The 24,619-nt window shown below is 41.4% G+C and overlaps 1 protein-coding gene across 4 annotated transcripts; it reads right to left on the bottom strand.

The window, feature by feature from the left end:
* Positions 1–856: 856 nt before the first annotated feature.
* On the bottom strand, positions 857–23,989 carry HMGCR (3-hydroxy-3-methylglutaryl-CoA reductase). Of its 4 annotated transcripts, none has more exons than XM_081213388.1 (20): positions 23,803–23,989; positions 19,714–19,901; positions 18,881–18,992; positions 17,350–17,437; positions 16,600–16,684; positions 15,948–16,053; positions 13,167–13,273; positions 11,530–11,646; positions 10,595–10,746; positions 9,761–10,005; positions 9,495–9,667; positions 7,212–7,406; positions 6,440–6,598; positions 6,148–6,305; positions 5,912–6,017; positions 4,834–5,004; positions 4,305–4,445; positions 4,057–4,215; positions 2,805–2,959; positions 857–2,717 (listed from the first exon to the last, which is right to left on the bottom strand). In XM_081213388.1, the coding sequence occupies exons 1-20, from the start codon at positions 23,966–23,968 to the stop codon at positions 2,663–2,665; spliced, it is 2,838 nt and encodes a 945-aa protein (XP_081069514.1). In that variant the 5' UTR covers positions 23,969–23,989; the 3' UTR covers positions 857–2,662. The 4 variants fall into 4 exon arrangements, with proteins under 4 accessions (XP_081069514.1, XP_081069517.1, XP_081069516.1 ...); XM_081213391.1 differs by lacking the exon at positions 23,803–23,989 and adding an exon at positions 23,630–23,740; XM_081213390.1 differs by lacking the exon at positions 23,803–23,989 and adding an exon at positions 23,649–23,671.
* Between the last annotated feature and the right edge of the window lie 630 nt (positions 23,990–24,619).

Here is a 24,619-nt window from a genome sequence, read left to right as displayed (position 1 = left end):
GTGTTCAGACTTGTATTTGCAATGTGAAGCTGGCCTCCTCTTCTTTTACATCTCCCGCAACAGAGACAAGAACCTCCCTCTCCAGGAATTCAAGCTTAGCATACTAGTCAGCTAAGTACAAGCGACTCCACATTTGCTTGGGTTCCAGGTCACTGTGTGCGTCAGCAGTCCCATGTAAGCCTATTCCAGCCCCACCTGCTTCTAGTGGAACATAGGCATATCTAGGGGTTGGCCAGGTGTGTAGCTTCTGCCGCCGTGTTCAGGTCAGGACCTCTGAAAATTGCAGGTGGCACTTGAGGTTCTTTACATTGCACTACATGCAATGCAGCAAGAGATTTAAATACCTTGCCTGAAGCGGTTTCTCAGCACCTGGCAGTGAGGCAGGGGGAAGGGCTTCTAACACCACTGCTCCCCCAATGCCTGGTGCCCTCTGGCACTAGACAGAAGCTGCAAGCTGTTATGAGCTCAAAGAGAAAACTGTGGGCTATGGGGGTTCCAATGCTTGCTGCTTCCACATAAGTTCCAGGCCAGGAGATTCAGCTGCCATGGCTATTGGAACATCTGAAAACAGTGTGTGTGTGTACGTGCACACATAAGTGCACTATATGCACATTGTCCCACCCAAGTAATTGCTTAATACTGTCTGTTTCATTTTATTTAAAATATACTGTAAAGCACCTTGAAAACTTCAACAGATGGGGTATAATACAAAAATAAATATATATTCTCCTGCCACCCCAAATCATGTTTGGAAACAGGGTTCTCTAAAAACCTTGTAGTGCAAAAAACTGGAGTCAACATACTGTGCTACTGACATCTGCAATTAGATGTTTTTAGAAACACAACTTCCCATAGGTGTTTTTGCATTGTTTTACTGAAACTGAAAAAGTATCTGTACCAAAATGTACACAATTTTGTAATAGTACAAAATGGTTTGTTTTTTAAAAGACAGAACATCAGTTACATTCACCCAAATAAGCACCGAACAAACCATTTATTGCTAGCTCAGTGTCATATTAAATAATCAAAGCAAGGTCAAACTCTGCATAAATAAGAAAAAACAGTAACCTCTGGACAACAATACTGTAAGGATATGGACATTCATGATGCTATTTACAAGTAGTCGTAGCACATACCTAGCAATAGGTGTTGATTTGCATTAGCTCTATAACCTATTAACAAAGTACTACAAACAAGAGTACCACACAAAAAGGGACACTCACAATGAGTTCCAATGAGAAGACTAAGGACCTCAGCCCTCAAATTGTCCTTTGAGCCAACTTGGAACAGTGAGCCATCTTTCTATCTATAGTCTTCCAACAAGTTTTCCTGTGAAGCATTGAGTGCACTTCCCTGGTATGCAGCTACCTTGGATGGAATTGCTTTTCTTCTCTCTTCTCAAATCCTGTAGTTAGTAGTCTTCAAGAAGTGATAAGCAACTTAACTTGCTAAAAAAACACATTTAGAACTTGCTAAAAAACACACCAATCCTTACAATTTCTTCAGGAAAAGAAATATTAAATAAGTAATCAAGTAGTATTAATTTAACCGCTCTCTCATCTTGAGATACACACCTATTCCTGCAGAAGTGCACACCATATTCAAAAGTGATCATTAAGAAATAGTGTAAACATGTTTTTGACTTGCTTGAAACCATTCCTTTTAAACTTTACCAGGGGTGCTGTTCACTATGACATTCTCCTGGGGAAAGCACCACTGAACTTAACAGGAACCAGTGTCTAGAGCAGCTGCCCATCATTTCCACTGGGCTAGCCCAGGAGAACTTCCCAGTGCCTTGTTCTGCAAAGTTTCTCACCCCAGTGCAAGGTAAGAGTCTCTGAACAACATGCCTGTTAACTTCACATGTCTGTATTACAGAAATGTCGCATGAACGTTAAAAAACTGTATTATACACAACAGAATGCGAAGCACTCTGAAATTGAGACTTCTGAAAACTATTGTGACCCAGTGAAATTATCCCAACACCCAAATTTTAGGCTAAAAATTTTGAATAAAACTAAAGTAAGAATTTTGTGAGAAGCAATTAGATGAGACCTGAAAACAGTTACAACATATGAAATGCCAACAAGCCGTTCTAAAACCCCTCTCCATCCCGCAATTTGCTGAAAAGTGATAAATTTGGTGGAGCTGGCTATTCTCTTGCCCCAAAGGAGTTTTACTGGTGGCCAATTCTTGCTGCATGACACTCCAGGTTAACTTGAAAACAGTGATCACAATGGACATTTCAAAGCAACTAAGCGAGTAGACTGGTTTAAAACAAAGTTACTGAACTTATTTCTCAGTAGTACACTAGTCAAAATATGTTCACCTCAAAAATGACAAAGGCAGACACTTTTGAATAACTTGAGTAGACTACAAGGAGCCTCACTCTATAAAGTGTATGACTCTAGCTTATTCATAGTCCCATGTAAGAACTATCTGGAGCATTTCCCACAGAGAAGCATCCTTTTATGGCAGACAAAGGGCTAAGGATTCAGGAAGCTGTGGGCTGCCTATATGTCCACTGATCCTCTTTCAAGTGTATTTCCAAGAATTCACTGCACTGAACACTTATCTTCCTTCCAAAATTCACAGATAATGCGTTATTTCTTTTCACTGGTCAAACAGCCACAGCAATGCTTTGCTCCAAGTTTGCCAATACTCAAACAGCTTTCTTGGTACAAGTTCCTTGGAGATCTTGCAGGTTAATTTTTGACCTATTAAAAACAATAGAAACAAATTCAGGTATGTCCTGATTTCCACATTGTATTTTGTTACTTGGTGGGGAACAATTTCTTTCTCACCTGTTGTGGATCATGTGGCTTTTGACCAAATGCCCGGCAGCTAAAGCAGCCATTAGAGAGAGTTCTCCTGCCATTACTGTGCCACACACAATTCTGGCAAGCTGACGGGCATTATCTCCAGGGCTCTCTGTACTTGCTCCCTGAACCCCCAGCACCTGTAAGCAAGAGGAGACACTCTACTTTAGAATCCAGGCAGAAACAGGTTATATTCAAGGCATGAACAACCTAAGGTTCTCTCAAAAACACAGAAAGCATAATGCAGAGCTGACAACTCAGTGGTCGAATACAGGCTTTGCACTCAGCAAGTTCCAGGTTCATCTGCATGGGATCTTGGAGAGCCAATATTGTCACAGTGGACTGAACAGAGCTTGATGTATCAGTGTCTGACCTGTAGAACCTAAACTGATTTAAAAAAAAAAAAAAGATTTGGTGGGAGAGAGGGAAGGAAGAAAAACTATGCATGCTTTATGTTACATTTCACAAACTAGTGAAACATTTCATCACTCCCATAGGTCATGGGCTCTGTGATTACAAGTGTTCTTCTCACACGCTCTGCTTTAAATTCAGGCATGTGACAGGCATACATGTTTTTTTCCATTGGTACACATGAGAAGCTTATCCTAGCCATGAAAAGAAGAGTAATAATCAGGAAATGGTGGGATAAATGTGGGTTTGCAGGCACAGTACATGGGTTCCAAATGGCAAAACATGAACAAATTTAACTATGGCCTCTGAACAGAGGTGGGCAACCTGCAGTCCACATGTGGCTATCAGCTGCTCTTTGTGCAGCCCAATGAACCCTGGAGAGCTGCACTTAGCTGAGCATTGGGGGAAGCTATTAGTTGGCTGGCAGGAAAATTATTCATCCTCCAATGCAGGCTAAGATAGTTCTCTTTGATAGCAGCATAAGGACCTTGATTTTTCTTGCCACTCTGGCCAGCTGAGCACCAGGAAAGTGAGATTGGAGACAAGAGGTGTGGTGTCAATAGGTGTTTATATTCTTGACATTGACATGAAGGTCCCGAGTGCCCACCCAATGCCAATGCAGCAAAAAAGATTCTTCACCCTGCAATTTGTTGCATACCGCCCATCTGGCTGGGTTTCCCCAACCACTCTGGGTGGCTCCCAACAGAATATTAAACACAATAAAATATCAAACATTAAAAACTTCCCTAAATAGGGCTATGCAGTTACGATACAGATCTGAGTATGGTTCTGGGTTAGCAGCTTTCTGTCTTTTGCTGCTTCATACCTGCAAACAAGCCTGCTGTGGTAAAAGATTGGTTCCTCCACCCACGGTTCCAATTTCGATTGAGGGCATTGTGCAACTGATATATAGATCTTCATTGGTAGGGCCAGCTGATTCCATCAGTGTGATGCAGTTCGAGCTGCTAATATTCTGTGCTGCATCCTATAGTCAGTACAGAAAATTTCAGCTTTAGCATAGGCGTGTTTCAGCTACATAATCTCTCACATACAATAAGTCAAGGGCTAACATACCTGCCCACATGCAATATATATTGCAGTGACAATGTTTGCTGCGTGAGCATTATAGCCACCGATGCTGCCAGCCATTGCGGAACCAACCAAATTCTTGTTTATATTGACTTCAATCATGGCTTCCGTGGTAGATTTCAGTACCTAGAACAAGCCCACAAAATACTGTTATACTTCTCAGAAGCTGAAGCAGTAATTCTCTGCTACTCAGGGATAAAACTCATTATGTAGATGCAATTGCTGTGGGGGAAAACAAACCCTAAATTCTCCACCCCACCTGAAATATCATCATCACAGGGTGCTAAGAATTCCAAGGGAGATCTAATGTGCCTACTACATTATTACTAATCTTTAAAACTTCTACCCCACCCTTCTTCATCACATGACACAGACTTATAGCCAGGCAGTCTGGCAAGCTACTCTGAGCAGGACAGAAGATTGAAAGTAGTGATAATCTGAAAATGAATTCAACACAAGCCATTTAACAAACATGTTGAATCCAAGAGTGTTGGCTCACACAGCATGTACTCACCTCTTTTACAACCTTTGCAGGAATGATTGCTTCACAGACTACAGACTTCCCTCTCCCCTCTATCCAGTTTATTGCAGCTGGTTTTTTATCTGTACAGTAATTCCCACTAACAGCTACAATGTGGAGATCAGGAAACTCTTCTTGTAGCCTTCCAAGCGCTTTCTCAGTGCCCTGTTTGGAAAAAGGGAAAGGGAAAGAGAGAGAAAATGTATTTACTGAACACCAGCCATGAAGCACTGTAATTCTCATTGATCTCGTCTCAAAAGAATTGCTGCTGAAACTTGACAGTGGAACTGGGAAAATATACACAGAATTGTTATTAACCATTTAAGTAACATTTGAACTGAACTCGAGAGGCCATGTGCAAGGCACATCATTCCACAGTCACCAATACTGTTCCCATGGGCATCAGGGCAATGCCTGGGAACCTATCAGGTCAGCTTGCTTCCATGGCCAGATGTGGACCTAAATAGCCTCTGTAGGGAACATCAGATGCCTCCTTAGGCCTAGCTCCTTTCTGACTGTGCTTTTCTCTCTGCACCCATCCCCCTTCCATCCTGATAGCAATTGTGAGTGTTTGAAAGAACAGAAGAGGAGGAGGCAGAGCAAAGTGAGCAATGGAAAATCAGCCACCATAATGAAACAATATCTATACTGATTGCACTCTGGATATCATACCACTACACATTTCAAGAACAGTTCATTTTGAACTATATAGAACAAGTGTTCAAAGACCACACATTTCATTTGCCCTGTAAGAGAACTGTGACCCCTCTTCATTTTATCAACTAGGAACTGAAGATAATACAAAGCAATTTGTTCCAGATAATCCTTTATGTCCTGAGGGAGATTCCCTGATCAGAGATATTTCATTTAATTGGACTACAATACCATTTTCTATTAGTGTAACACTTTCACACACAAGAAAGATGTGTATGCACACGCATAAGGGACAAGAATCCTGACTCTTTATACAGTATTGATTTTCTCTTATCCCTCAGTTTCCTAGAAAAGGCTTGAATAATTAGTGAATTTTGAAATAATTGTTTAAATGCACAGAACAAATTCTAGAGCTTACTTTTGAAATCATGTTCATTCCCATTGCATCACCAGTTCTAGACGAGAAGCGAATATAAAGGTTGCGGCCAGCCAAACCAATTTGAAGCCTTTGCAGACGGGCAAATCTATAAAGAAGAAAGTTTATTAGATTAAATCCCATCTCATAATATATTTTGGGTGCATGACTTTCAACTGTCAACAACAACATTAAGGTTCACTCCTGCCTCCCTCTTGCTAGCTATAGAAAATGCTAACCTGCTTGTGCTATCAAAAGCATCTTTAATTATCTTGAATCCTTCTGGGGTTTCCAGCCAAGCCTTCACTTCGGCAGCCTGGCAGGCAGTAGGCAGCCTTACAACAGGCCCTCGTGTCATTCCATCTGCCAGAATGCGGCTACTGGCACCTCCACCAAGCTGAAAGCAAAAAACCGCCAAATGGTAGGGTGAGTGGCTGGTTAATGTGCAGGTTCAACAAACAAGTAACTATTGTTTCATAGTAGCTGCTTAAATAGTGCCTGGCCAACACACCTTGTGTAATTAATACTTACACATATTGCTCTGCACCCTCTATTTGTGCTTGCCACCAGACAGCCTTCTGTTGTTGCCATTGGAACTTGAAACTCTTTCTTATCCAGAAGAAGGGGGCCTGCCACTCCCACAGGGATTGGCATGTATCCAATCACATTTTCGCAACAGGCACCCAGCACCTTAACAAAATAGCCAACAATTAAGATGTAACCATCACCACATTTTTCAAAAATTACAAATTTCATAGTTATAAAAAATATTTTTAAAACTCAAACGGTTGATATTTAAAGTAACTTGTTACAAAGAGCAAAACAATTTCCTTCCACTCTCATTCAATGTGACTGTCAAGTAACTTAGGCAGTTTTTCAACATCAGTAACAACACCCACACTCTGCATACTTTCCTCTATCTTCTTGGTAATAAGGTGGGGCAGAACAAGTTGTTTTCTTGTTCTATGACACAAGAAAATTAACAATGTATATGATCACAACTTCTTACAAACAGGGATGAGGCACTTGTGTAATCCTGAAAAAGGCTGTCCCTCTGTAACCTGGGAAGGTTACAGAAGCAACAAAAAACCCAAGGAGATGCCACCATCACTGACTTTACAAAACGTCCACCACTAGCTATACCCGATGCTCTCCTTTCTCATTTACCACAGGCTGAGAACTCATAGCTATTACTGACAAAACTCATTATGCCAGACTCCAAATCAAGAAGTTGGGAACACTGAATTCCTCTGTTAAAAGAAAAAATGTTTATACACAGTTACATTCGCCCACTTGTGCTCACCAAAGAATAATCGTAGTTCTTATAAGGAAGACGCTGTAGAGAGGAAGGTTCAGGAAGCTTCTGGGATAACATTTGTCTGCGAATCGACACACCACGTTCCTGAGTTTCCATCAAAGTTTCCAGCTTATAGGCAGGAATATATTTTGCATTGACTAAACTAATGACCTCAGCATCAGAAAGGAACTTTGCACCCATCTAGAGAAAAGAAATAATTTGGTAACTTTATTTTTAAAAAGTATTTACAGGTTGCCTCTTTGCTTGAGGCAACAAAGCATTACATACAGAACTACAATTAAGCAGAGAATTAGTTGAAAGTCCAACAAAAGAGATTCACTCCTCCAGGAAAATTTGCTCTTGACTTCATCTTTGTTGGTCTTTTGGGACCAGGCAAAGGCAATGTTTCTTCCACAAAACATTTGAGTCTGTAAGTCTATATGTATCAAGCCATGTAACAGCTAGAATTTTAGCTGCTAGTAAAGACTGGGAAAACAAGAACTTTAACTTGTCAGCATGCCATAAATTCCAAGGTGTGGGTGGCAATACAGACTCTTACTTCTTGACCTTTTAAGGAGGGATTTAACTTCTGACATAAGACAGAAACCAGAGCAAAGCCTCTCTTCCAGATTTCAAACAACAAGGAGGAACATATAGAATGGTTTTATCTGCAACACACTCAGCTACAGTCAATCTAATGATCTTAACAGTGGAACCACAATGGAAACTTACACTTTCCAAGGTTCAATATGAACACTTTTATACAGCCAGTAATAATAATAATATTATTGAGAGCCAGTGTGGTGTAGTGGTTAAGAGCGGTAGTCTCGTAATCTGAGGAACCGGGTTCGCGTCTCCGCTCCTCCACATGCAGCTGCTGGGTGACCTTGGGCCAGTCACACTTCTTTGAAGTCTCTCAGCCCCACTCACCTCACAGAGTGTTTGTTGTGGGGGACGAAGGGAAAGAAGAATGTTAGCCGCTTTGAGACTCCTTAAAGGGAGTGAAAGGCGGGATATCAAATCCAAACTCTTCTTCTTCTAATAATAATAATAATTTATTATTTATACCCCGCCCATCTGGCTGGGTTTCCCCAGCCACTCTGGGTGGCTTTCAACAGAATATTAAAATACAATAATCTATTAAACATTAAAAGCTTCCCTAAACAGGGCTGCCTTCAGATGTCTTCTAAAAGTCTGGTAGTCGTTTTTCTCTTTGACATCTGGTGGGAGGGTGTTCCACAGGGCAGGTGCCACTACCGAGAAGGCACCGAGTGTAAGCTTAGAGGCTCTTAACCACTATTTAAAAAGATTGCCATTGATTTGGTGGGCTAGGTCACAGGGGAAGAGATGGACATTTGAAGTGTAACAGCTCAAGTGTAAAATAAATTTGGAAAAATATTATTCTGGGGAGCAGACCATTTGTACTGCTCATACCCAGCTTTGAAAAATGTTAAGGCAACCCTTTTTCAGCTCAAAGGTTACCTTCTCCCTGAGGCAACGGGGGGGGGGGGGCACATGCCAGTGGTAGGTGGGGCCATTGGCTAAAATGAATGGAGCAACAGGTGTGACTCTGAGCTTTGGACACTGGGCTACATTCGAGCCATGCAAATTAGTCAAGATGTTTTTACACACCACCACAAACACATCTCTCCATACTCCACCGAGGCAAGCAACAGGCATGATCATAATGCAGTGCCACATTCCAGCCAGGCAAAAGGGCTTGAGGAAGGCACAGAGCAGAGTCAATGGAGAGCCCTGAGGGCTGGAAGGAGAGACCTGGAAAGCCACATTCTGCACCCAGGCATCAGGTTTCCCACCACTGGTGTAATTTTGGGCGCAAGTTACCAAAACATACCAAAAAAGGGGCAGTTTTCCCCAATTCCCACTATGTCCCCCTAAAAGCTGTTTTGGGGGGGTCAGAAGAGCCCCACGCAACAGCATGGGAAGTGGCAGTGGGGAAGAGGAAATCTGCAAAATTCACCTTCAGCAGGCATTTTCTGCTAGAGCGCCACCCTTCCCTTCATGATAGAGTAAGACTGGATCCATTCTGAAGCCAATCCAATTTTTTACCCATTCTTGAGAATTTCAATGACTATAAATCAGCATGAGTAAAAAGAAAAAGCAGAATGTTTCCAAATTTACTCTGCATGTCACGTTCACAAAGTTGACACGGATAAACACAGTGCACTCCACTCAATAGATGTTGTGAATAACCCAATTAATAGTTTTTGCATAAAAATCCTGAACAACTTTAAAGTACTAGATGATTCCATAGTTCTCCTTTCATACCTTGTCATTCTTAAATATACTCAGACATTCTTCAATAGAGCGTATCTCTTTAGGCAATTCAATTCCAGGATATTTGCTGTCACTAACTGGGGAAGTTTCTGAAGAAGTACAATTGCCAACCACAAATGTGGCCTTCGATGGAGATTCTTGTACGACAGGCATTTTAACTTCATCTGCAGAGAACACCAACATTGGAAATTTGAAGAGTGGGCAGTTTTATCAACAACTTGTTTGTATTGCTAAAAAAGATAATACTAAAAGGTTACCTTTTCTGTCTTTGGCAAGTGGAAGATTTTCTACTTTTCTGGGACTAGGATTAGATTTTAAAGGCACAGATTGCTTTATGCAGCAGTGTTCAGGATTTTTTTTCTGGATCACTAGTGGGGATGTTATAGGGTTCTTCAATGACAGTGTAGATTCCATCTCTGTTTGCTCAAAGAAGATGTATTTGACAGCAAGGAGGAAAGCTAACCCAAGTGTAATAACTTGCTCAATGTCCATACTGGCCATCCTAGAAAGATTAGAGAAGTTGACTACATTACCTACTTCACTGTTAAGAAGGCATGCATGACAATGCTTTAAGTCAAGGTTACTGTCTATCCTTTCCTGTAGGCATGCAGTAGTGTCATGGGAAGCAAGCATATCAAATCACGTGAACTCTGAGAGCAATTGTCAGCAGCATGGGAAACTACCACTCAAGCAGCTATCATGCTGCAATAGTAGCATATATATCAGCGATAGGTAAAGTGTGACACTTATTTGAATAGCATAGCTAGCATATAAATAATTTCAACACTCAGAATTATTCACATTGGGACTAGACCCAGGAAAAAATGTAACTGTCCAAATCCTTTAAACTCAACGTGTGTGCCATCCTCCAAGGACTCTTATGTGATTAAAAAAAGACCTGCACAGAAATTCAAGCTCTGTGACAGGAGAATTCCACCATTTAAATAATTAAAATGCACTGGTCTATATTACTTGGAAAAGCAACAAACAAACAAACAAACAAACAAACAAACACCTATCTACTAGACGGAATCTAACATTTACGGCAAATGCAATGGAATGCTGATTAGCAACATTATGCGAAAACATACCTGGAAAGATAGAATTGCCATAGAGAAACATTAGGTTCAATTCTCTTTGGTGCACTTTCATCCAGTCCCATAGAAATTTCTGCTGTGCTGTTCTGAGCAGATGGCTCTGCTATCCAACGACTGTGAGCATGAACAAGAACCAAACCTAGAGACTTAAAGTTAAGAAGTCAGTTGTTATTGATTAGCTCACCAAGGGCTTTGCACCAAAGCCAACATTAAACACAAAGATGAGAAAATGGTAGATACCACTTCCAAATAAATATTCATACATGGTCCTCCTTTATAGTGTATTTGCGGAGGGTGATATCCAATGTTAGTCATCCTCAGGAACCTAAGTCCACTGATTTCAGTGAGTCTACTGAAAGGTGTAGCTTACTGCAAGGCATTTGTGTCCTGTTACTTATTATTTCTTTGCTGAAGTTGAAAATTTGTAAGATTAAAAAAATGAAGTCAATAGAAATAATGTTCATTTTAAAAAGCTGTAGTCAGCATGGCTAGTGCCCTCCTAATTAATGCAACACACAGTCTTAATTCTGGTAACACATTCCAAGTGTAGAGAGGAGGAATGGAAATCACTGGAGTTTGGTCTCCTACCAGGCTTTGAGCCCAAATGGTCATGTTTCTTTTTTCTTTTCAACTTGCATGTCATACTCAGGCTAATAGTCAAATTACATGGCAACTGAATCTGTTACATTTTGGGGAACTCAATGCACTTTAAATACCTCTTAACATTTTATACTCAAGTTTTCCTGGACTCTTTAATTTTGTCTTTATCCAGTTTGGATAAATTCAACTTTATTGAATTTTTATTGTAATCCACTTAATTTATTTATTATATTAAGTGGTAAACACTTTTTAAATTAATAAGTCAAACCAAATCTGTTTTACTGACTCGGAGTGCTCAAAATAAGAGTCCATTAAAAGCAACAACCTACCATAATCATTTTGACTCTCTGCGTTACAGGATTAGGTTTGTTTTCTTCTTCTTCAAGAACACGAGCAAAGTGACTAAGCTGCCATATGGGACGTCCTTCACGGCTTTCTCGCGAAAGCTGCAGAAATCAATAGTATATATACAACATAGATTTGAAAAACAAGTTTCCAGAAGTCTTTTGCACAGGACCATATGGCAAGGTATACAACTGTGTATATTTCTGTGTGGAACGTAAGATTAACCTTTCAAAATAGAAACAATGGTAAAGATGCTTGTGTAACTGGCTTTTAGCTCTCCTAAATATTATAAAGATTAGCAGCGATGTAGCTAGCCACTCGAGTGCTGGGGCAGCAAGCACGTGCTGCGCAGGAGGGGCAGGGCGCGCTGATTGGAGCCTGCACAGAGTCCACCCACCACCTTCCCCTTAGCAGGAAGGCAGCCAGGAGGGAGGCAGCGGCTGGAGTGCCCTACAGGCCACGCACCACAAGCGTCCTGCTCCGCGTCCCATGCTGGAGGGCACCCTGCAACCCCAGTGCTGCCCGTGGCGCCCCACCCCCTCCACTCCCCCTTCCTCTGCTAGTGAAGATTAGATATGCTTATGGAGGTGAGACCAAAATAAAGAAGCATTTATCCTCTAACTATTTATAACATATGAAATAAGGAAGACAAAACAAAGTTTACATATTGTTTTTCAAAAAAACAAATCTGTAACAGGGTAACAAAATATTACAGTTGTTGCATTCTAACTATGCTGCAAACATACAGTCTGACAACTGCAGTATGAATCATAATTATATCAAAGCTAGGAGTTTATTAATGCCTGTGGTTATAACCTTAACTCTTTGCAGATCACAGTCTTCAAAATAAATTACAGCATTTTATTAGCCCATATTAGACTGTTTCCTCTGTTAAGTTTTCTTGCACAAGGCTCTTTAAAATAATCAGGAGCAACAGCTACGAAATGCTCTTGTGCAATTTCCATAAATTTCAATTGCTAGGGAAAACCCTTTGACTGGCACATATACAAATGATTTCCCCTTGTTTTTAATAAATGTTCTTGGAACAAAAACCATTTTCAATATAATTTTAATTTTTTAAAAACTTACTCAATCTCCGCCTAAACAATAAAGAGAACAGTATGAGGCATTACCTACATATTTATATATATAATATTATATAGCACAATAATGGAATTGAATAACCTCGATCAGTTATGGGGAGCATTTCACCTAACAGATGTTGCTGAAGTACAATTCCCATCAACTGGAGGGACAATAGTTCCACAGTCCTGACCTAAATCCTAGAAACTTTTCTGCTAAAACATCATACAGTACATGGAGAGTTATTGTGGGGTGGGTGGAATTGGGGGCATTTCCAGAAAACATTAATTCTTACTGATCAAAACTGGAGACATATACCATCCTGTCAAAATTTTAACAGTTCTCTCAATGCCAAATTTAAAGAAAATGTTTTATTTTTATTCCAGTTTTTCCCAGATCCCCATAGGCTTATTTTCTCCAATTATAAAGCATTTCATTTTCTGGCTCCCAATTACACTTGAACAGTAAGACATCAGTCCTAGAAAGTAGATAGTTATTGCTGGTGGTTATATCAGTGATGATTTTGACATACTCTTACCTCCAATACCAGTGACACACATGCAGGAAAGAATGTCATGAAGACAAAATAGTTGGCCAGGACAGACATACAGCCAAAACAGCACATGATTTCAAGCTGTCTTACTCCTGTTAGAGAGACAAATACCAAGCATTAGAATCCCCGTTTCCCCCCACTGTGTTTTCATATGGATTTTAAAAGGCATACAAGCACACCTCTAGACACTGTGGCACATGCACTCAATACAAAATGGACAGAAGTGAGAAGAACTTCCTTGTAATCCCTCTTCCTACTGGAAATAACACACAGCTTGCTACTCATGACCAGCAATTTCTAAAAGTCTGCTGGCATAAGTAAATGTGAAGCTAGAATAATCCCAAACCACATCTAGTTGTATGTTTATATACACCATATTTGCCTTTGCAGAACTGTACAGTTGCAAGGGACTAGCCAAGGCATGGCCAGACTTGGCCCTCCAGCTGTTTTGGAACTACAACTCCCATCATCCCTAGCTAACAGGACCAGTGGTCAGGAATGATGGGAACTGTAGTCCCAAAACAGCTGGAGGGCCAAGTTTGGCCATGCCTGGACTAGAGGGAGGGGGTCACCTAGTTCACCCCCCCTGCAATGAAGGAATCAAGGCTAAAGAATCCCTGAAAGATGGCCATCCAACCTTTGCTTAAAAACCTCCAACGAAGGAGAGCTCACCACCTTCCAAGGCAGCCTGTTCCATTTTGAAATAGTTCTTAGCAGCAGAAAGTTCTACCTAATGTTTAGTTGGAATCTGCTTTCTTGTCATTTCAATCCACTAGTTCAGGTCCTACCCTCTGGAGCAGGAGAAAACAAGCTTGCTCCATCTTCCATGTGACAGGCCTTCCATATGACAGATATTTGAAGATGGCTGCCATATTAACACTCCATCTTCTATTCTCCATGCTAAGCATACCCAACTCCCTGAACTGTTCCTCATAAAGCCTGGTTTCAATCTTTTTTTATCAATCTTTGTCACCTTCTGCACAAATTCCAGCTTTTCAATTTCGTTCTTGAACAGTGGTGCCCAAAATTGGACACAGTACTCTAGTTTGATTCTGACCAAGGCACAATGTTGTTTAAGTCGTTTAGTCGTGTCCGACTCTTCGTGACCCCATGGACCAGAGCACGCCAGGCACTCCTATCTTCCACTGCCTCCCGCAGTTTGGTCAGACTCATGTTTCTGGCTTTGAGAACACTGTCCAACCATCTCGTCCTCTGTCGTCCCCTTCTCCTTGTGCCCTCAATAAAGTGGTACTATTACTTCCCTTGACCTGGATACTATGCTTCTGTTGATGCAGCCTAGAACTGCATAAGCTTCCTTTTGCTGCTATACCACACTGTTGAATATCTATTGCAAATTGGCATTTTCTGTTCATATTTAGGTTAGGAAGACTGAGGACTTACAAGCTGTACCCTAGAAAGCTGTTGGTCAGCCTTAAAGGCGTTTCAAACAATAGGTTAAATCTGCAGTAAGTTCTGTTCATGAAAGGTGGTCTCCCCCCCCCCATCCATACAGTAGCTCCCAGCTTTGCCAAAGGGTGATAGGGTGCTACGGCATGGGAGGGGAGAGCCAAGCTGAAAATCACACATCTTCTCTAAGCAGAAGTGCCTTTCTGTTCATGCAAGCAGGCTCTTCATTCACCCAAACATATTACAAATTTATGAGCATGAGCTTGGCAGTTAACATGTATAGAAACATGGGCAGCATAAACTAACAAATCCCATCTTATGGGGAACAAAACAAACAAACCAACCAACCAAGAATAATTAGCCTACAGTTACTATGTAAAAGGAAGATCAATTAGTAACTAGTGCATCTACCAATTAATTCTGACTTCTTCAAGACTCTCTTTGTACACTATGGTATAATGACCACATAGAGGCAACTCCTGGTTTAGGTGTGTCTGAATGACACGCAATCTCACACATGTGCACAGTACCGAACCCAGAAATAGATGGGAGTTCAGAACAAAAACCCCAAGCAATCCTCATAAAACGAGGATTGACTGTAGTTATGGATATGGGATGACACTTAAAAACTTTTTTAAAATGTAAAAATATTTATGAACTGCTGTATCATAAATATATCATAGTGGTTTACAACATAAAAACAAAGCCAAACAATATCATAAAAAACTAAAAACAAGCAAAAATAAATTAAGAACAAGCCTCAATAGACCATTGTGGGAGATGTCAATTGCATGGATCGCCTTGGCGGAATAGAAAATATTCAATTATGCAATATTTAATTATTAACTATGCAAAATTCATATGCAACACCTTGGCACATGCAATGGTTACAAAGAACGTGTGCCAAATATTTTCCTTAAGATGATAATAGACTTCATTACAGCTGTTTAACAGCTGTTTAACAGCTTCGTTGCAGCTGTGACCAGCTGTTTAATTCAGGCCTGGTACCTCCGCGTTAAGGGAAGAGAAAGGAATGAATCAAGAGTGCTTATGTTCTGCACACAATTTCACTTGCCATTCATAACAGATATATGACAGGAGAACAAAAGAAAGTTGCATATCTCATTCCCCCTACCCTCTAGTATCAAACAGAACTAAAATTATGAATTCCTTTGTGTTCTCAAAGCAGGAACCTTCCAAAGCCACAAAAACAGTAATAATCATAATAAAGACTCCAGTTCAATCAACACAATTAGCACAAGAAGTAGTAAGACACACAGCTGCCTATGAGATGCTAATTTGTTTGTTCCTGAAACTTGTTAAGCTTTTGGTTGTGCTCCTCAAAATTCCTCAGCTTACCAGACATGGTACCAACGCCAATGACAAGACATTCAACAAGAGCGTCAAGTGTAAATGTAGGGCCCAGGATAGCCATGCCACGTGAAATATTTTCTCTTACTTCATCCTATACAAATAGAAAAAAATAAGTTAGTTAATGTACAACAGTGCTGGGTAAACTGTGGTACTACAAATGTTGGACTCAAACTCCCATCAGCCCCAGTAAACATGACCAATCATAAGGGAATATGGGAATTGTAAATCTGATCTGGGGAACCTGCGGACCTCAAGATGTTGCTGGACTACAGGCTGAAAAAATTGTGTTTGTTAACTGGATTGGTGGATAGTAATTAAGAAGCAAGCAAAATAGAAAGATTGTTTTGTATCCCAAGTTCCCTCAAAACTGAATTTATTTAAGTAGCAAGAAAAGGATTATACCTAAGGGAAAACCCATGCTTTCTCCCTTTCAGACAGTTGCTGCAACAGCGTACTTTTACGATAGAGATTAAATATCATATAAACAAAATACCTAATGTAAATTTATACAAGCTCATGTTTAAGCAGAGGTGCAAAGATTTGCTTCCAAATTGTCTCTAAGACTTTGTTCTCAGAATATCATTGTTTGTAAACCCTATTTCAAAATGTTCTTTATCATATGGATAAGTCGGCTGACCTGCGAGTTGGAACTGAGCGCGAATTTGGCTAATGCGCTGGCCCTGGAGAGGTCAACCAGAAGCAAGAAGAATGGCAGAGCTTCACTGAAAAGATACAAAAATTATTATCGACATGCAAAACAGTAACAAAAAACCCCACATCTTAAGAAACAATCCCAATTACACAAGCCCAAAACCTATACCAGAATTAGTTATGATTTATTCCTTAAACTTCAAATACCCATTAAACAGTTTTATGTGGCATGTATTTGTTTGGATACACTCAACATACTTGATCTTCCACTTGTCTATATTGGATAGATGAAGAATGGATAATGTAGGCAAAGCTAAGGCTGCCTGGAGATCACAGAGTAACAGCAAGAATACTGAAGAGGGAGAAAAGCTCTCTTTCAGCATTGAAAGTGAAATAAGAGGAAATCTCTGTGGAAGCCTGCCAATCAGATTTTTTGGGCCTAGCATTCAACATTTGAAAGGAAAACATACAGAAGGGGAATTAAATCCCGAAGACCTCTGTTGTATAATTTCACATGAAAGGATGGCCATGCCAGAAGCAGCATAAAAAGATGCATGTAGAATTTCTTCCTGTGAATGAGATGAGGCTACCCTGAAGACTTCTGGAGTGCCCTCCTATTTTGTTTCACCTCTCCAATTCTTAATTTCAAGACTAGGGTGGTCAACTGTCAAAAAAACAGCTCCTGAATAGATGATGGTATATTTTCAAAAAAAACATAGCAATGAGTAATACGTACTTCAGGCCCGTCAATTCTTTATCAAGGAAATGAATCACTACTGTACTGAAGACAAAACTCGAGAAGATTGTGAAGAGCCCAGCAATACCTACCAAAATGAGAAAGGAAAGGTCTATGTAAAAAGGCATTAAACAAATACAAACACACTTTCCTTGCAAAATAATATTTTAAACCTAATCCAAATCCTTCCCTTTGCAGAAAGCATAGATACAATGGATTCTGTTGTGAAACCGCTACACCATTTTGCTTCGTGTTACATTTAGGGCAGATATGAGCAAATAGATAATGTTCTATTTATCCATGTGCTTCTGTCATTCTGGTCTTATATTAGTAATTCTAAGGAAGAATCCAGAGTATAGAATACTTTATCTCTGTTTCCTTAATTTCAAATAAAAGATATTTGGGGCAAACTGTCTAGTCAATGACAGAGCTGTGAAGCAGGACATAGCACTGAATTTGCCTTGTGGCCAGTAGGAACTGCCCATATGCATTGTGCTCTTGGAAATTTAGGCCAGTCTCTTTAGATTATAAGATTGAGTTCCTGACCTGTTGGGGGTCAAATCTGTTACAAGGATACTATCCTGCTGACTAAAACGCTGGGACATTAAGATGCATTTTTATCCTTGTTCAGCTAGAACTGCCAAACCACCAGTGGTCCTCTGCCATCTGTCCCTTACATTTTCTCATTTACAAGTAGACGGTGGGTTCCCTTTCCATTGCAAATGGGTCCTGTTGGCTAGATCAGTAGTATTCTGGAAAGTACAGTTAAATCAGCAGAACATTTACATGCACCTTCCACAGCTCTCAGCAATGCTAAATTGCACTTGCACGATTTTTCCAGTTGGCAGGAATGGAAGTCCTCAGGTTCTCCTCAGTTACTTCAACATTTATTATCTTGAATAGCTGCTGTAAAATATAACTGAATGGATCCAGTTTCCCATCTGGGAACAGGGTTCCTTCAATTTACAGAAGACACAAAGAGCCTATGGAGGCCCCCTGCTGGAGAATGGGGCTCAAGCAGTTTTCACCAATAACCTCTGCACTGCCTCTCATGCTGCTTTGAAGAGTCCTCCAACCCTATGACATATTTTCAAGGAGCTGCAAAGGGAAGGAACAATCTGCAAAAATTGCCTCCCATAACCCCCTTCCTCCCGCATGAGTGAAAGTTGGCTAAAAGCAAATATGTATTCAACCCAGTTGAGAAATATTTTGTGTGCTGTATGCTGCACGTTTCTCCGTTAAATTGGTGCTGAGCCCCAGACAGGACCTGCCCCAGGTCATAAACAAGAAAGAAGTCCTTTTAGTACTGGCAATTCTCTTGTTCCACTGTGTGTTCATGGCCCAAATTTTACTTATGTTGGCACCAATTTGGGAAATCCCCATACACAAACTTGTTTTTATGCGTTGTTCACAATTGACAGATCAGGGCACTTTTGTTTGGGAGTAAGTTATTATCCTTCATTTACTTGGGTGCTTGTTTGTTTGTTTTTACTGACATACATTAATAATTAAATAAATCAATGTATCTTACCTAAAATATATTTTGAACCAAGCTGCCTCAGATTCTGAAACTGGAAGTATATATAAAGGATTGCTATACAGCGTGTGATTGTCAGGATTATGATATCACTGCTCAAAACGTCCTGAAAGAAAGAAATATAATCTAAATGCATTTTTAATATAAATAAATTGTAAGTAAACTGCATTTCTGGAGCAGTTTCAGAGAACTCATATCAGTATTTTAGGTTTATCTGAGAAGTTAGTATACTGCATTTCACTAATCGCTACAACTTACAACAATAAAAACTGCAGTCTAAAGGTAAAAAAGGTAAAGGACCCCTGGACAGTTAAATCCAGTCAAAGGCGACTATGGGGTGCGGTGTTCATCTCACTTCAGGCCAAGAGAGCCAGCATTTATCCACAGACAGCTTTCTGTATCATGTGGCCAGCATGACTAAATCGCTTCTGGTATAACGGGACACCGTGACAAGTGCGGTAGTGAACGGAAATGCTGTTTACCTTCCTGCCGCTGTGGTACCTATGTATCTACTCACACTGGTATGCTTTCAAACTGCTAGGTTTGCAGGTACTGGGACAGAGCAATGGGAGCTCACCCCGTTGCATGGATTCAAACCACTGACCTTCTGATCAGCAAGCCCTAGAGGCTCAGAGGTTTGGATCACAGCGCCACCTGCTCCCTATACTGCAATCTACTGATATATTTAGACCTCTGAAACAGAAGAGAATGCAATCTATGTAAATTAGTCAATGGATAGCTTCAGTGAAGCAACATTTAATTATGAATTTCAAATAAGATGATTATACAGACAAGTAGTATTTAAAAGAATAAATTTAACTTCTTACTTCTTCAAATTTGGGGCATTCATAATTCCAGCCACAGATCTTGTCGTTACCAGTGAACATCTTCATGGACATCATACAGATGGTAAGAGTTACAGTTCCCACTATGACCTCCCATGGGTGTGAGGCCACAAAAAGGCCGTGCATTCGAAAGAGTCTGGACAGCATTTTCAAAAGTTCTTTTTCCACCTCTAAGACAAAATGCAAGGAAATAAAAATACCGTATAGTAAATTTTTTGCTCAGGTAAAAGTCAAAATTTTAAGGAATTCCGCAATGGCTCAGCCATCATACCCATCATATTTAAAGCATTAATCCATGAAAAATAGCTCCATGAAAAATAACTACAGAAACGTCTGCCTTCTAAAAGACTTGAGAACACTTTGCCTTCAAGAAGCTTTAAGCAGCATTCTGCTAGGTCACACGGAGGTTCTTCCTTCACCCAGCAAGTGCAATTGATGCAATAGTGGGCAAAACTCCTCAGCCTTACATAGTCTCTTCATCAAATTAGGGAAAGAGTCTAGGGTTTCAGCCTGGTTTGCTAGTTCACCTGTAATATATGTGGGAGGCCAGCACACAGTCTTGCTAAATGTACCCTTCAAAGTGGTGCCAACACACTCTTTTGTTCTCTTATAAGGAACAAGACACAAAGCTTTCACAAAGCACAGCAGGGTATTGCACTATTAATTCAGTTGAAATACCTCTGTGAAATCTTAGTTGTACACAACTGCATGGCTAGTACGTACTGTTTCTCCTTTTACACCCCCAATTTTAATGCCACCTAGAGGATAAACTACTGAGCAGGCCACACTAACTGACTACACTAGTTTTCTGATAACTGCTTGCATACATTTACTTTATACTGCCTTCATAGATTCTATGTCCATTTTCCCTATTAGAGATGGCTGCAATTACAGCACACAACCAGTAAAAGATAAGTAAAGACATATAGCACCTAACAGCATCCAGGGCTCCAGTTAAGGAGCACGGCAAAAACTCTCTGGAGAGTTGGGCAGGGCGTACTCTTAAAGCAGGACTGAGTGCATACCATGACTACTTGAAGTTGTTATCAGATGTAAGCACCATTCAATACAAAAGGTAGACTGCCACTTAATCATATAGTAAGGAACTCCATTATGTATTGATCACACTCAAGTAATATGCAGTCAACAGCATCCAGCTGCTAATCTACTTTCACTGCATCCTCATAAAGAAATAAAAATATGAACCAGTCATTCAACTGGCTACCTGAAGCAAATTAAACTCTTCAGGAGGTCAATATAAAGCAGTTGTTATTTTCTTTAAGCCACATATGACTGACAGAGATGTGTGGGTGGATGGGCCAACAAATTCATTTACAAGGATGAATTATTATGCAGAGTTTTCAAATGATGCTGGGTTTTAAAACTATTTTCATAAAGTTTACAGGTTAACTTATATAAAGCACAATGCTGTGTCTATTTCAACGTTAGGCTTTATAGGCAAAATTAAAATACAAGTTCCCACTGAATCTTAAATGTGATCTTTTCCCTCATAAAAACAAACCTAATTTCTGTAAATATTAGTGTGTTGGCCCTGTCAAATATACTGTTAACAGATCTACAGATTCGCTACAGATAATGCTACATGTAAATAGGTTGCTGTACATATCAAGTGCACTAAAATATGAAACATATAGAACTTTTTCATTACTTTGTTTCAGTCCTTATTAAGTTTACTTTGAAATCTATTTTAAGCCAACATACACAAAATATTTCAAGACAAAGTGGGAGTTCTGCTCTATTACCGTAATGCCACAACAAATAATTTAGAAGCAATCTGGGTTTATTTTCCATCAACGACTAGCCGCTATAAACTTTTCTCAAAAATATGAATCACCAATCACATAACATCTTCATTAATCTTTCAGAAAGGTGGTACAAAATTGGACATTTTCATTATAACTGCCTAAAGTCTCCTGTGAAGTATGAATGCTAACAAGTCACACTCTAAGATATGATTACAGTGGATGCTTGGGTTGCGAACGTGATCCAAACGTGATTTAGTGCTTCTGCGCATGCGTGACTGCTGAAACCCAGAAGTAACCAATTTCCGTACTTCTGGGTTTCGGCAGTCCACAACCCGAAAAAACGCAACCTGAAGCTGACACAACATGAGGTATAACTGTAGTTTGAAGTAGCGTTTGAAATAGTGGTCAGTTGATGAGTCAGAAAGGTTTTATTTTAGTGCACACAGTCTCCCACTCAGACTATTAAACAGGATCTTCATCTCCCTTAAGCAATTATCGTTGGACCCTTTATGAGAGGTTCTGCTACTGAACATAATTTTGCAAAGTTTGCACTTCATAATACAAAGATAAATATATCCTCTCTTCAATAAATGCAGTCTCCAAATAAAGAATGTGATATGTTGTGGGACAAAAGCTTCAAGCCTTCTAGAAGACTTTAACTTTAAGAAACCAGGAACGTGACTGGTTTATTCATTTAATTTGTATAATACCCTGAATATGACTAAGCACTTTAGATTTCACTTAGCTTTATAAATCCACATGCAGATATTACACTTTACAAAGTAACGTCCCTTGAGTACCATTTATTGAGCACTTTTACCTTTCAGTAAGTCACTTAAACCAACTTATTCTGACCAAGCAGTTTGTATAGAAATTCATAGATACCGGTACATTTTTGTATCTCCCGGCAGCCATTCCCGTCTCCTACTTTCCTTAAGCACAAGAAACTCAGTATGATTATGGAAAAATGGAAATTCCAAAATAATAGTCACTTATGAAGTTGGCCAAAATTATGATTGCATTGGAATTATCACCACTTGTTCCTAAATTAAAGCAATACAGTGCTTGGAAACCTGCTAGGAAGTAGTGAATTATTTAATTATCAAGGAAATCCAACCAACCACAGTGGTACCTCGGGTTAAGTACTTAATTCGTTCCGGAGGTCCGTTCTTAACCTGAAACTGTAGTTAACCTGAAGTACCACTTTAGCTAATGGGGCCTCCTCCTGCTGCTGCTGTGCCGCCGGAGCATGATTTCTGTTCTCATCCTGAAGCAAAGTTCTTAACCCGAGGTAACATTTCTGGGTTAGCAGAGTTTGTAACCTGAAGCGTCTGTAACCTGAGGTACCACTGTACATAGTATTCATTATCAAGGAAATTCAACCAAGCCAGTCCTTGATGGAAAGAACCTGGTCATTTTAAATGTGATGCAATAATAATCAGTGAAAAATAACTAAATTCTTAAAAGCGATAATCGGATAACCATGAGCACGACTGCTCTGCAAATATGCTGCCACCAACCACACCCCAAAAGCATCCTTCCTTACGCAAAAATGCAAGCTGAATATAGAGAGGGTGGGGAAGCGATCAGCAACGATCTGAACCATAGTTGCTAATGGGGGTCTTCATATTAACTCTGCAGCTGATTTCTACCGCCGCCCCCCGAAACAGCTACGCTCTACCCCATCCTCCTGAGCAAAGATCACAGTTTCAGGATGCTCCTCGTATCTCTTGGGGGAGGTTTCGGCTTGTTATCGTAATCTCTCCTCAGCCTGAATGCGTAACGCTGGACCGAATGCCGCTCCGCGATGCTACTTGCCGTAGCCGAGGAACCAGCCTCCTTCCCAGGGCCACCGTCAAGAGATGCTGACGGCTGCCCACAAGGAACCGAAGGACGGGGCAGGGAGGCCGGCGGAAACACCGGCGAGCATCTGCGCGGAGTCCCAGGCCGGGGTGGGGTCGGTTAGTCGTGTCGTGTCCTTTTGGTCCCCGTTCCCCCGCCCAGGGGAGCCCCTTGAGGAAACCGCCAAATCCCAGCCTTGGACCGGTGGGCAACCGTCGGCGGCGCCAACACCCTAGGCTTTCCCTTCCCCACCCCCAGCACGCGCCCTGCCATCGTTCGGCCGACGGTACCCCGAGAGACGGCGGGCACCTCAGCCGGTTTCGGAGGCCTCGGCGTCCCCTCATGAAGGAGGAAAGGAGGCGGACAAGGTCCCCTCCGCGCGGAAGGAGAGGCTGCCCGCGGCGCGCCTGTCTAGAATTCTGCCCAAGGCGCGGCGACGCTCCCCCGCGTAGCGGCCAAGTACCTCCTTCAGGCAACGGCTGGGGTTGGCAAGACCGGCAGCCTCCTCTCTCCGTCGTCGGCCTAGTCAGCACCTCTTCCTCTCCCTTGCTCCTTTGCCGCAGACTGAAGCGCCCGCTCTCCCCGCTACGCAAGGACACCAGGCTCGCGACACCCCGGCCGGCGGCCATCGCCCGATCGCGTAGCCAATAGCGAGCGCTCGCCACGCCCAGCCCAGATGCACGTCACCCCGCTCCGTCGCCTTGGCAACCGGCGAAGGGAAGCGGCGCAGCGCCCGACAGATCAGGAGGGGGCCACGCGCCATCTCGCCACGGGGACAGCGGCCAATGAGGCGCCGCCCAAATCTCCTCGCCGCCTCCTGAGTGGCTCGCGGCCGCTGGCCTTCTTTCGCATTTGGGCTTCCGCGAGCCAATTGGCTCTGCGCTGGTCAGCGGGAGAGAAGAAAGCTCGCAGGGCTCTGCACATATTTCCGCCCCGCCTTCGCTGCTGTTCTGAGCGCTTATCCCATTGGTGGCGCTGTGTTGTAAAGCACTGAGCCTCTTGGGCTTGCCGATCGGATGGTCGGCGGTTTGAATCCGCGCAATGGGGTGAGCTCCCGTTGTCCTGTCCCTGCTCCTGCTAACCTAGCAGTTCCGAAAGCATGCCAGTGCAAGTAGATAAATAGGTGCTGCAACGGGAAGGTAAATAGCGTTTCTGTGAGCTCTGGTTTCCCTTGTATAAGGGAGTCATTGGAGCACCCCGCAATTGCCCAACCTTGGCTCCCATAGGTTCAGATGGGGGCCTGGCAAGCAAGAGATTTCAGCCAGGAGATAGAAGCAGAA

This window comes from Podarcis bocagei, assembly GCF_964188305.1.
Source record: "Podarcis bocagei genome assembly, chromosome: 11".
Lineage (NCBI taxonomy): Eukaryota > Metazoa > Chordata > Lepidosauria > Squamata > Lacertidae > Podarcis > Podarcis bocagei.
This window is presented reverse-complemented; position numbering and strand designations above follow the sequence as displayed.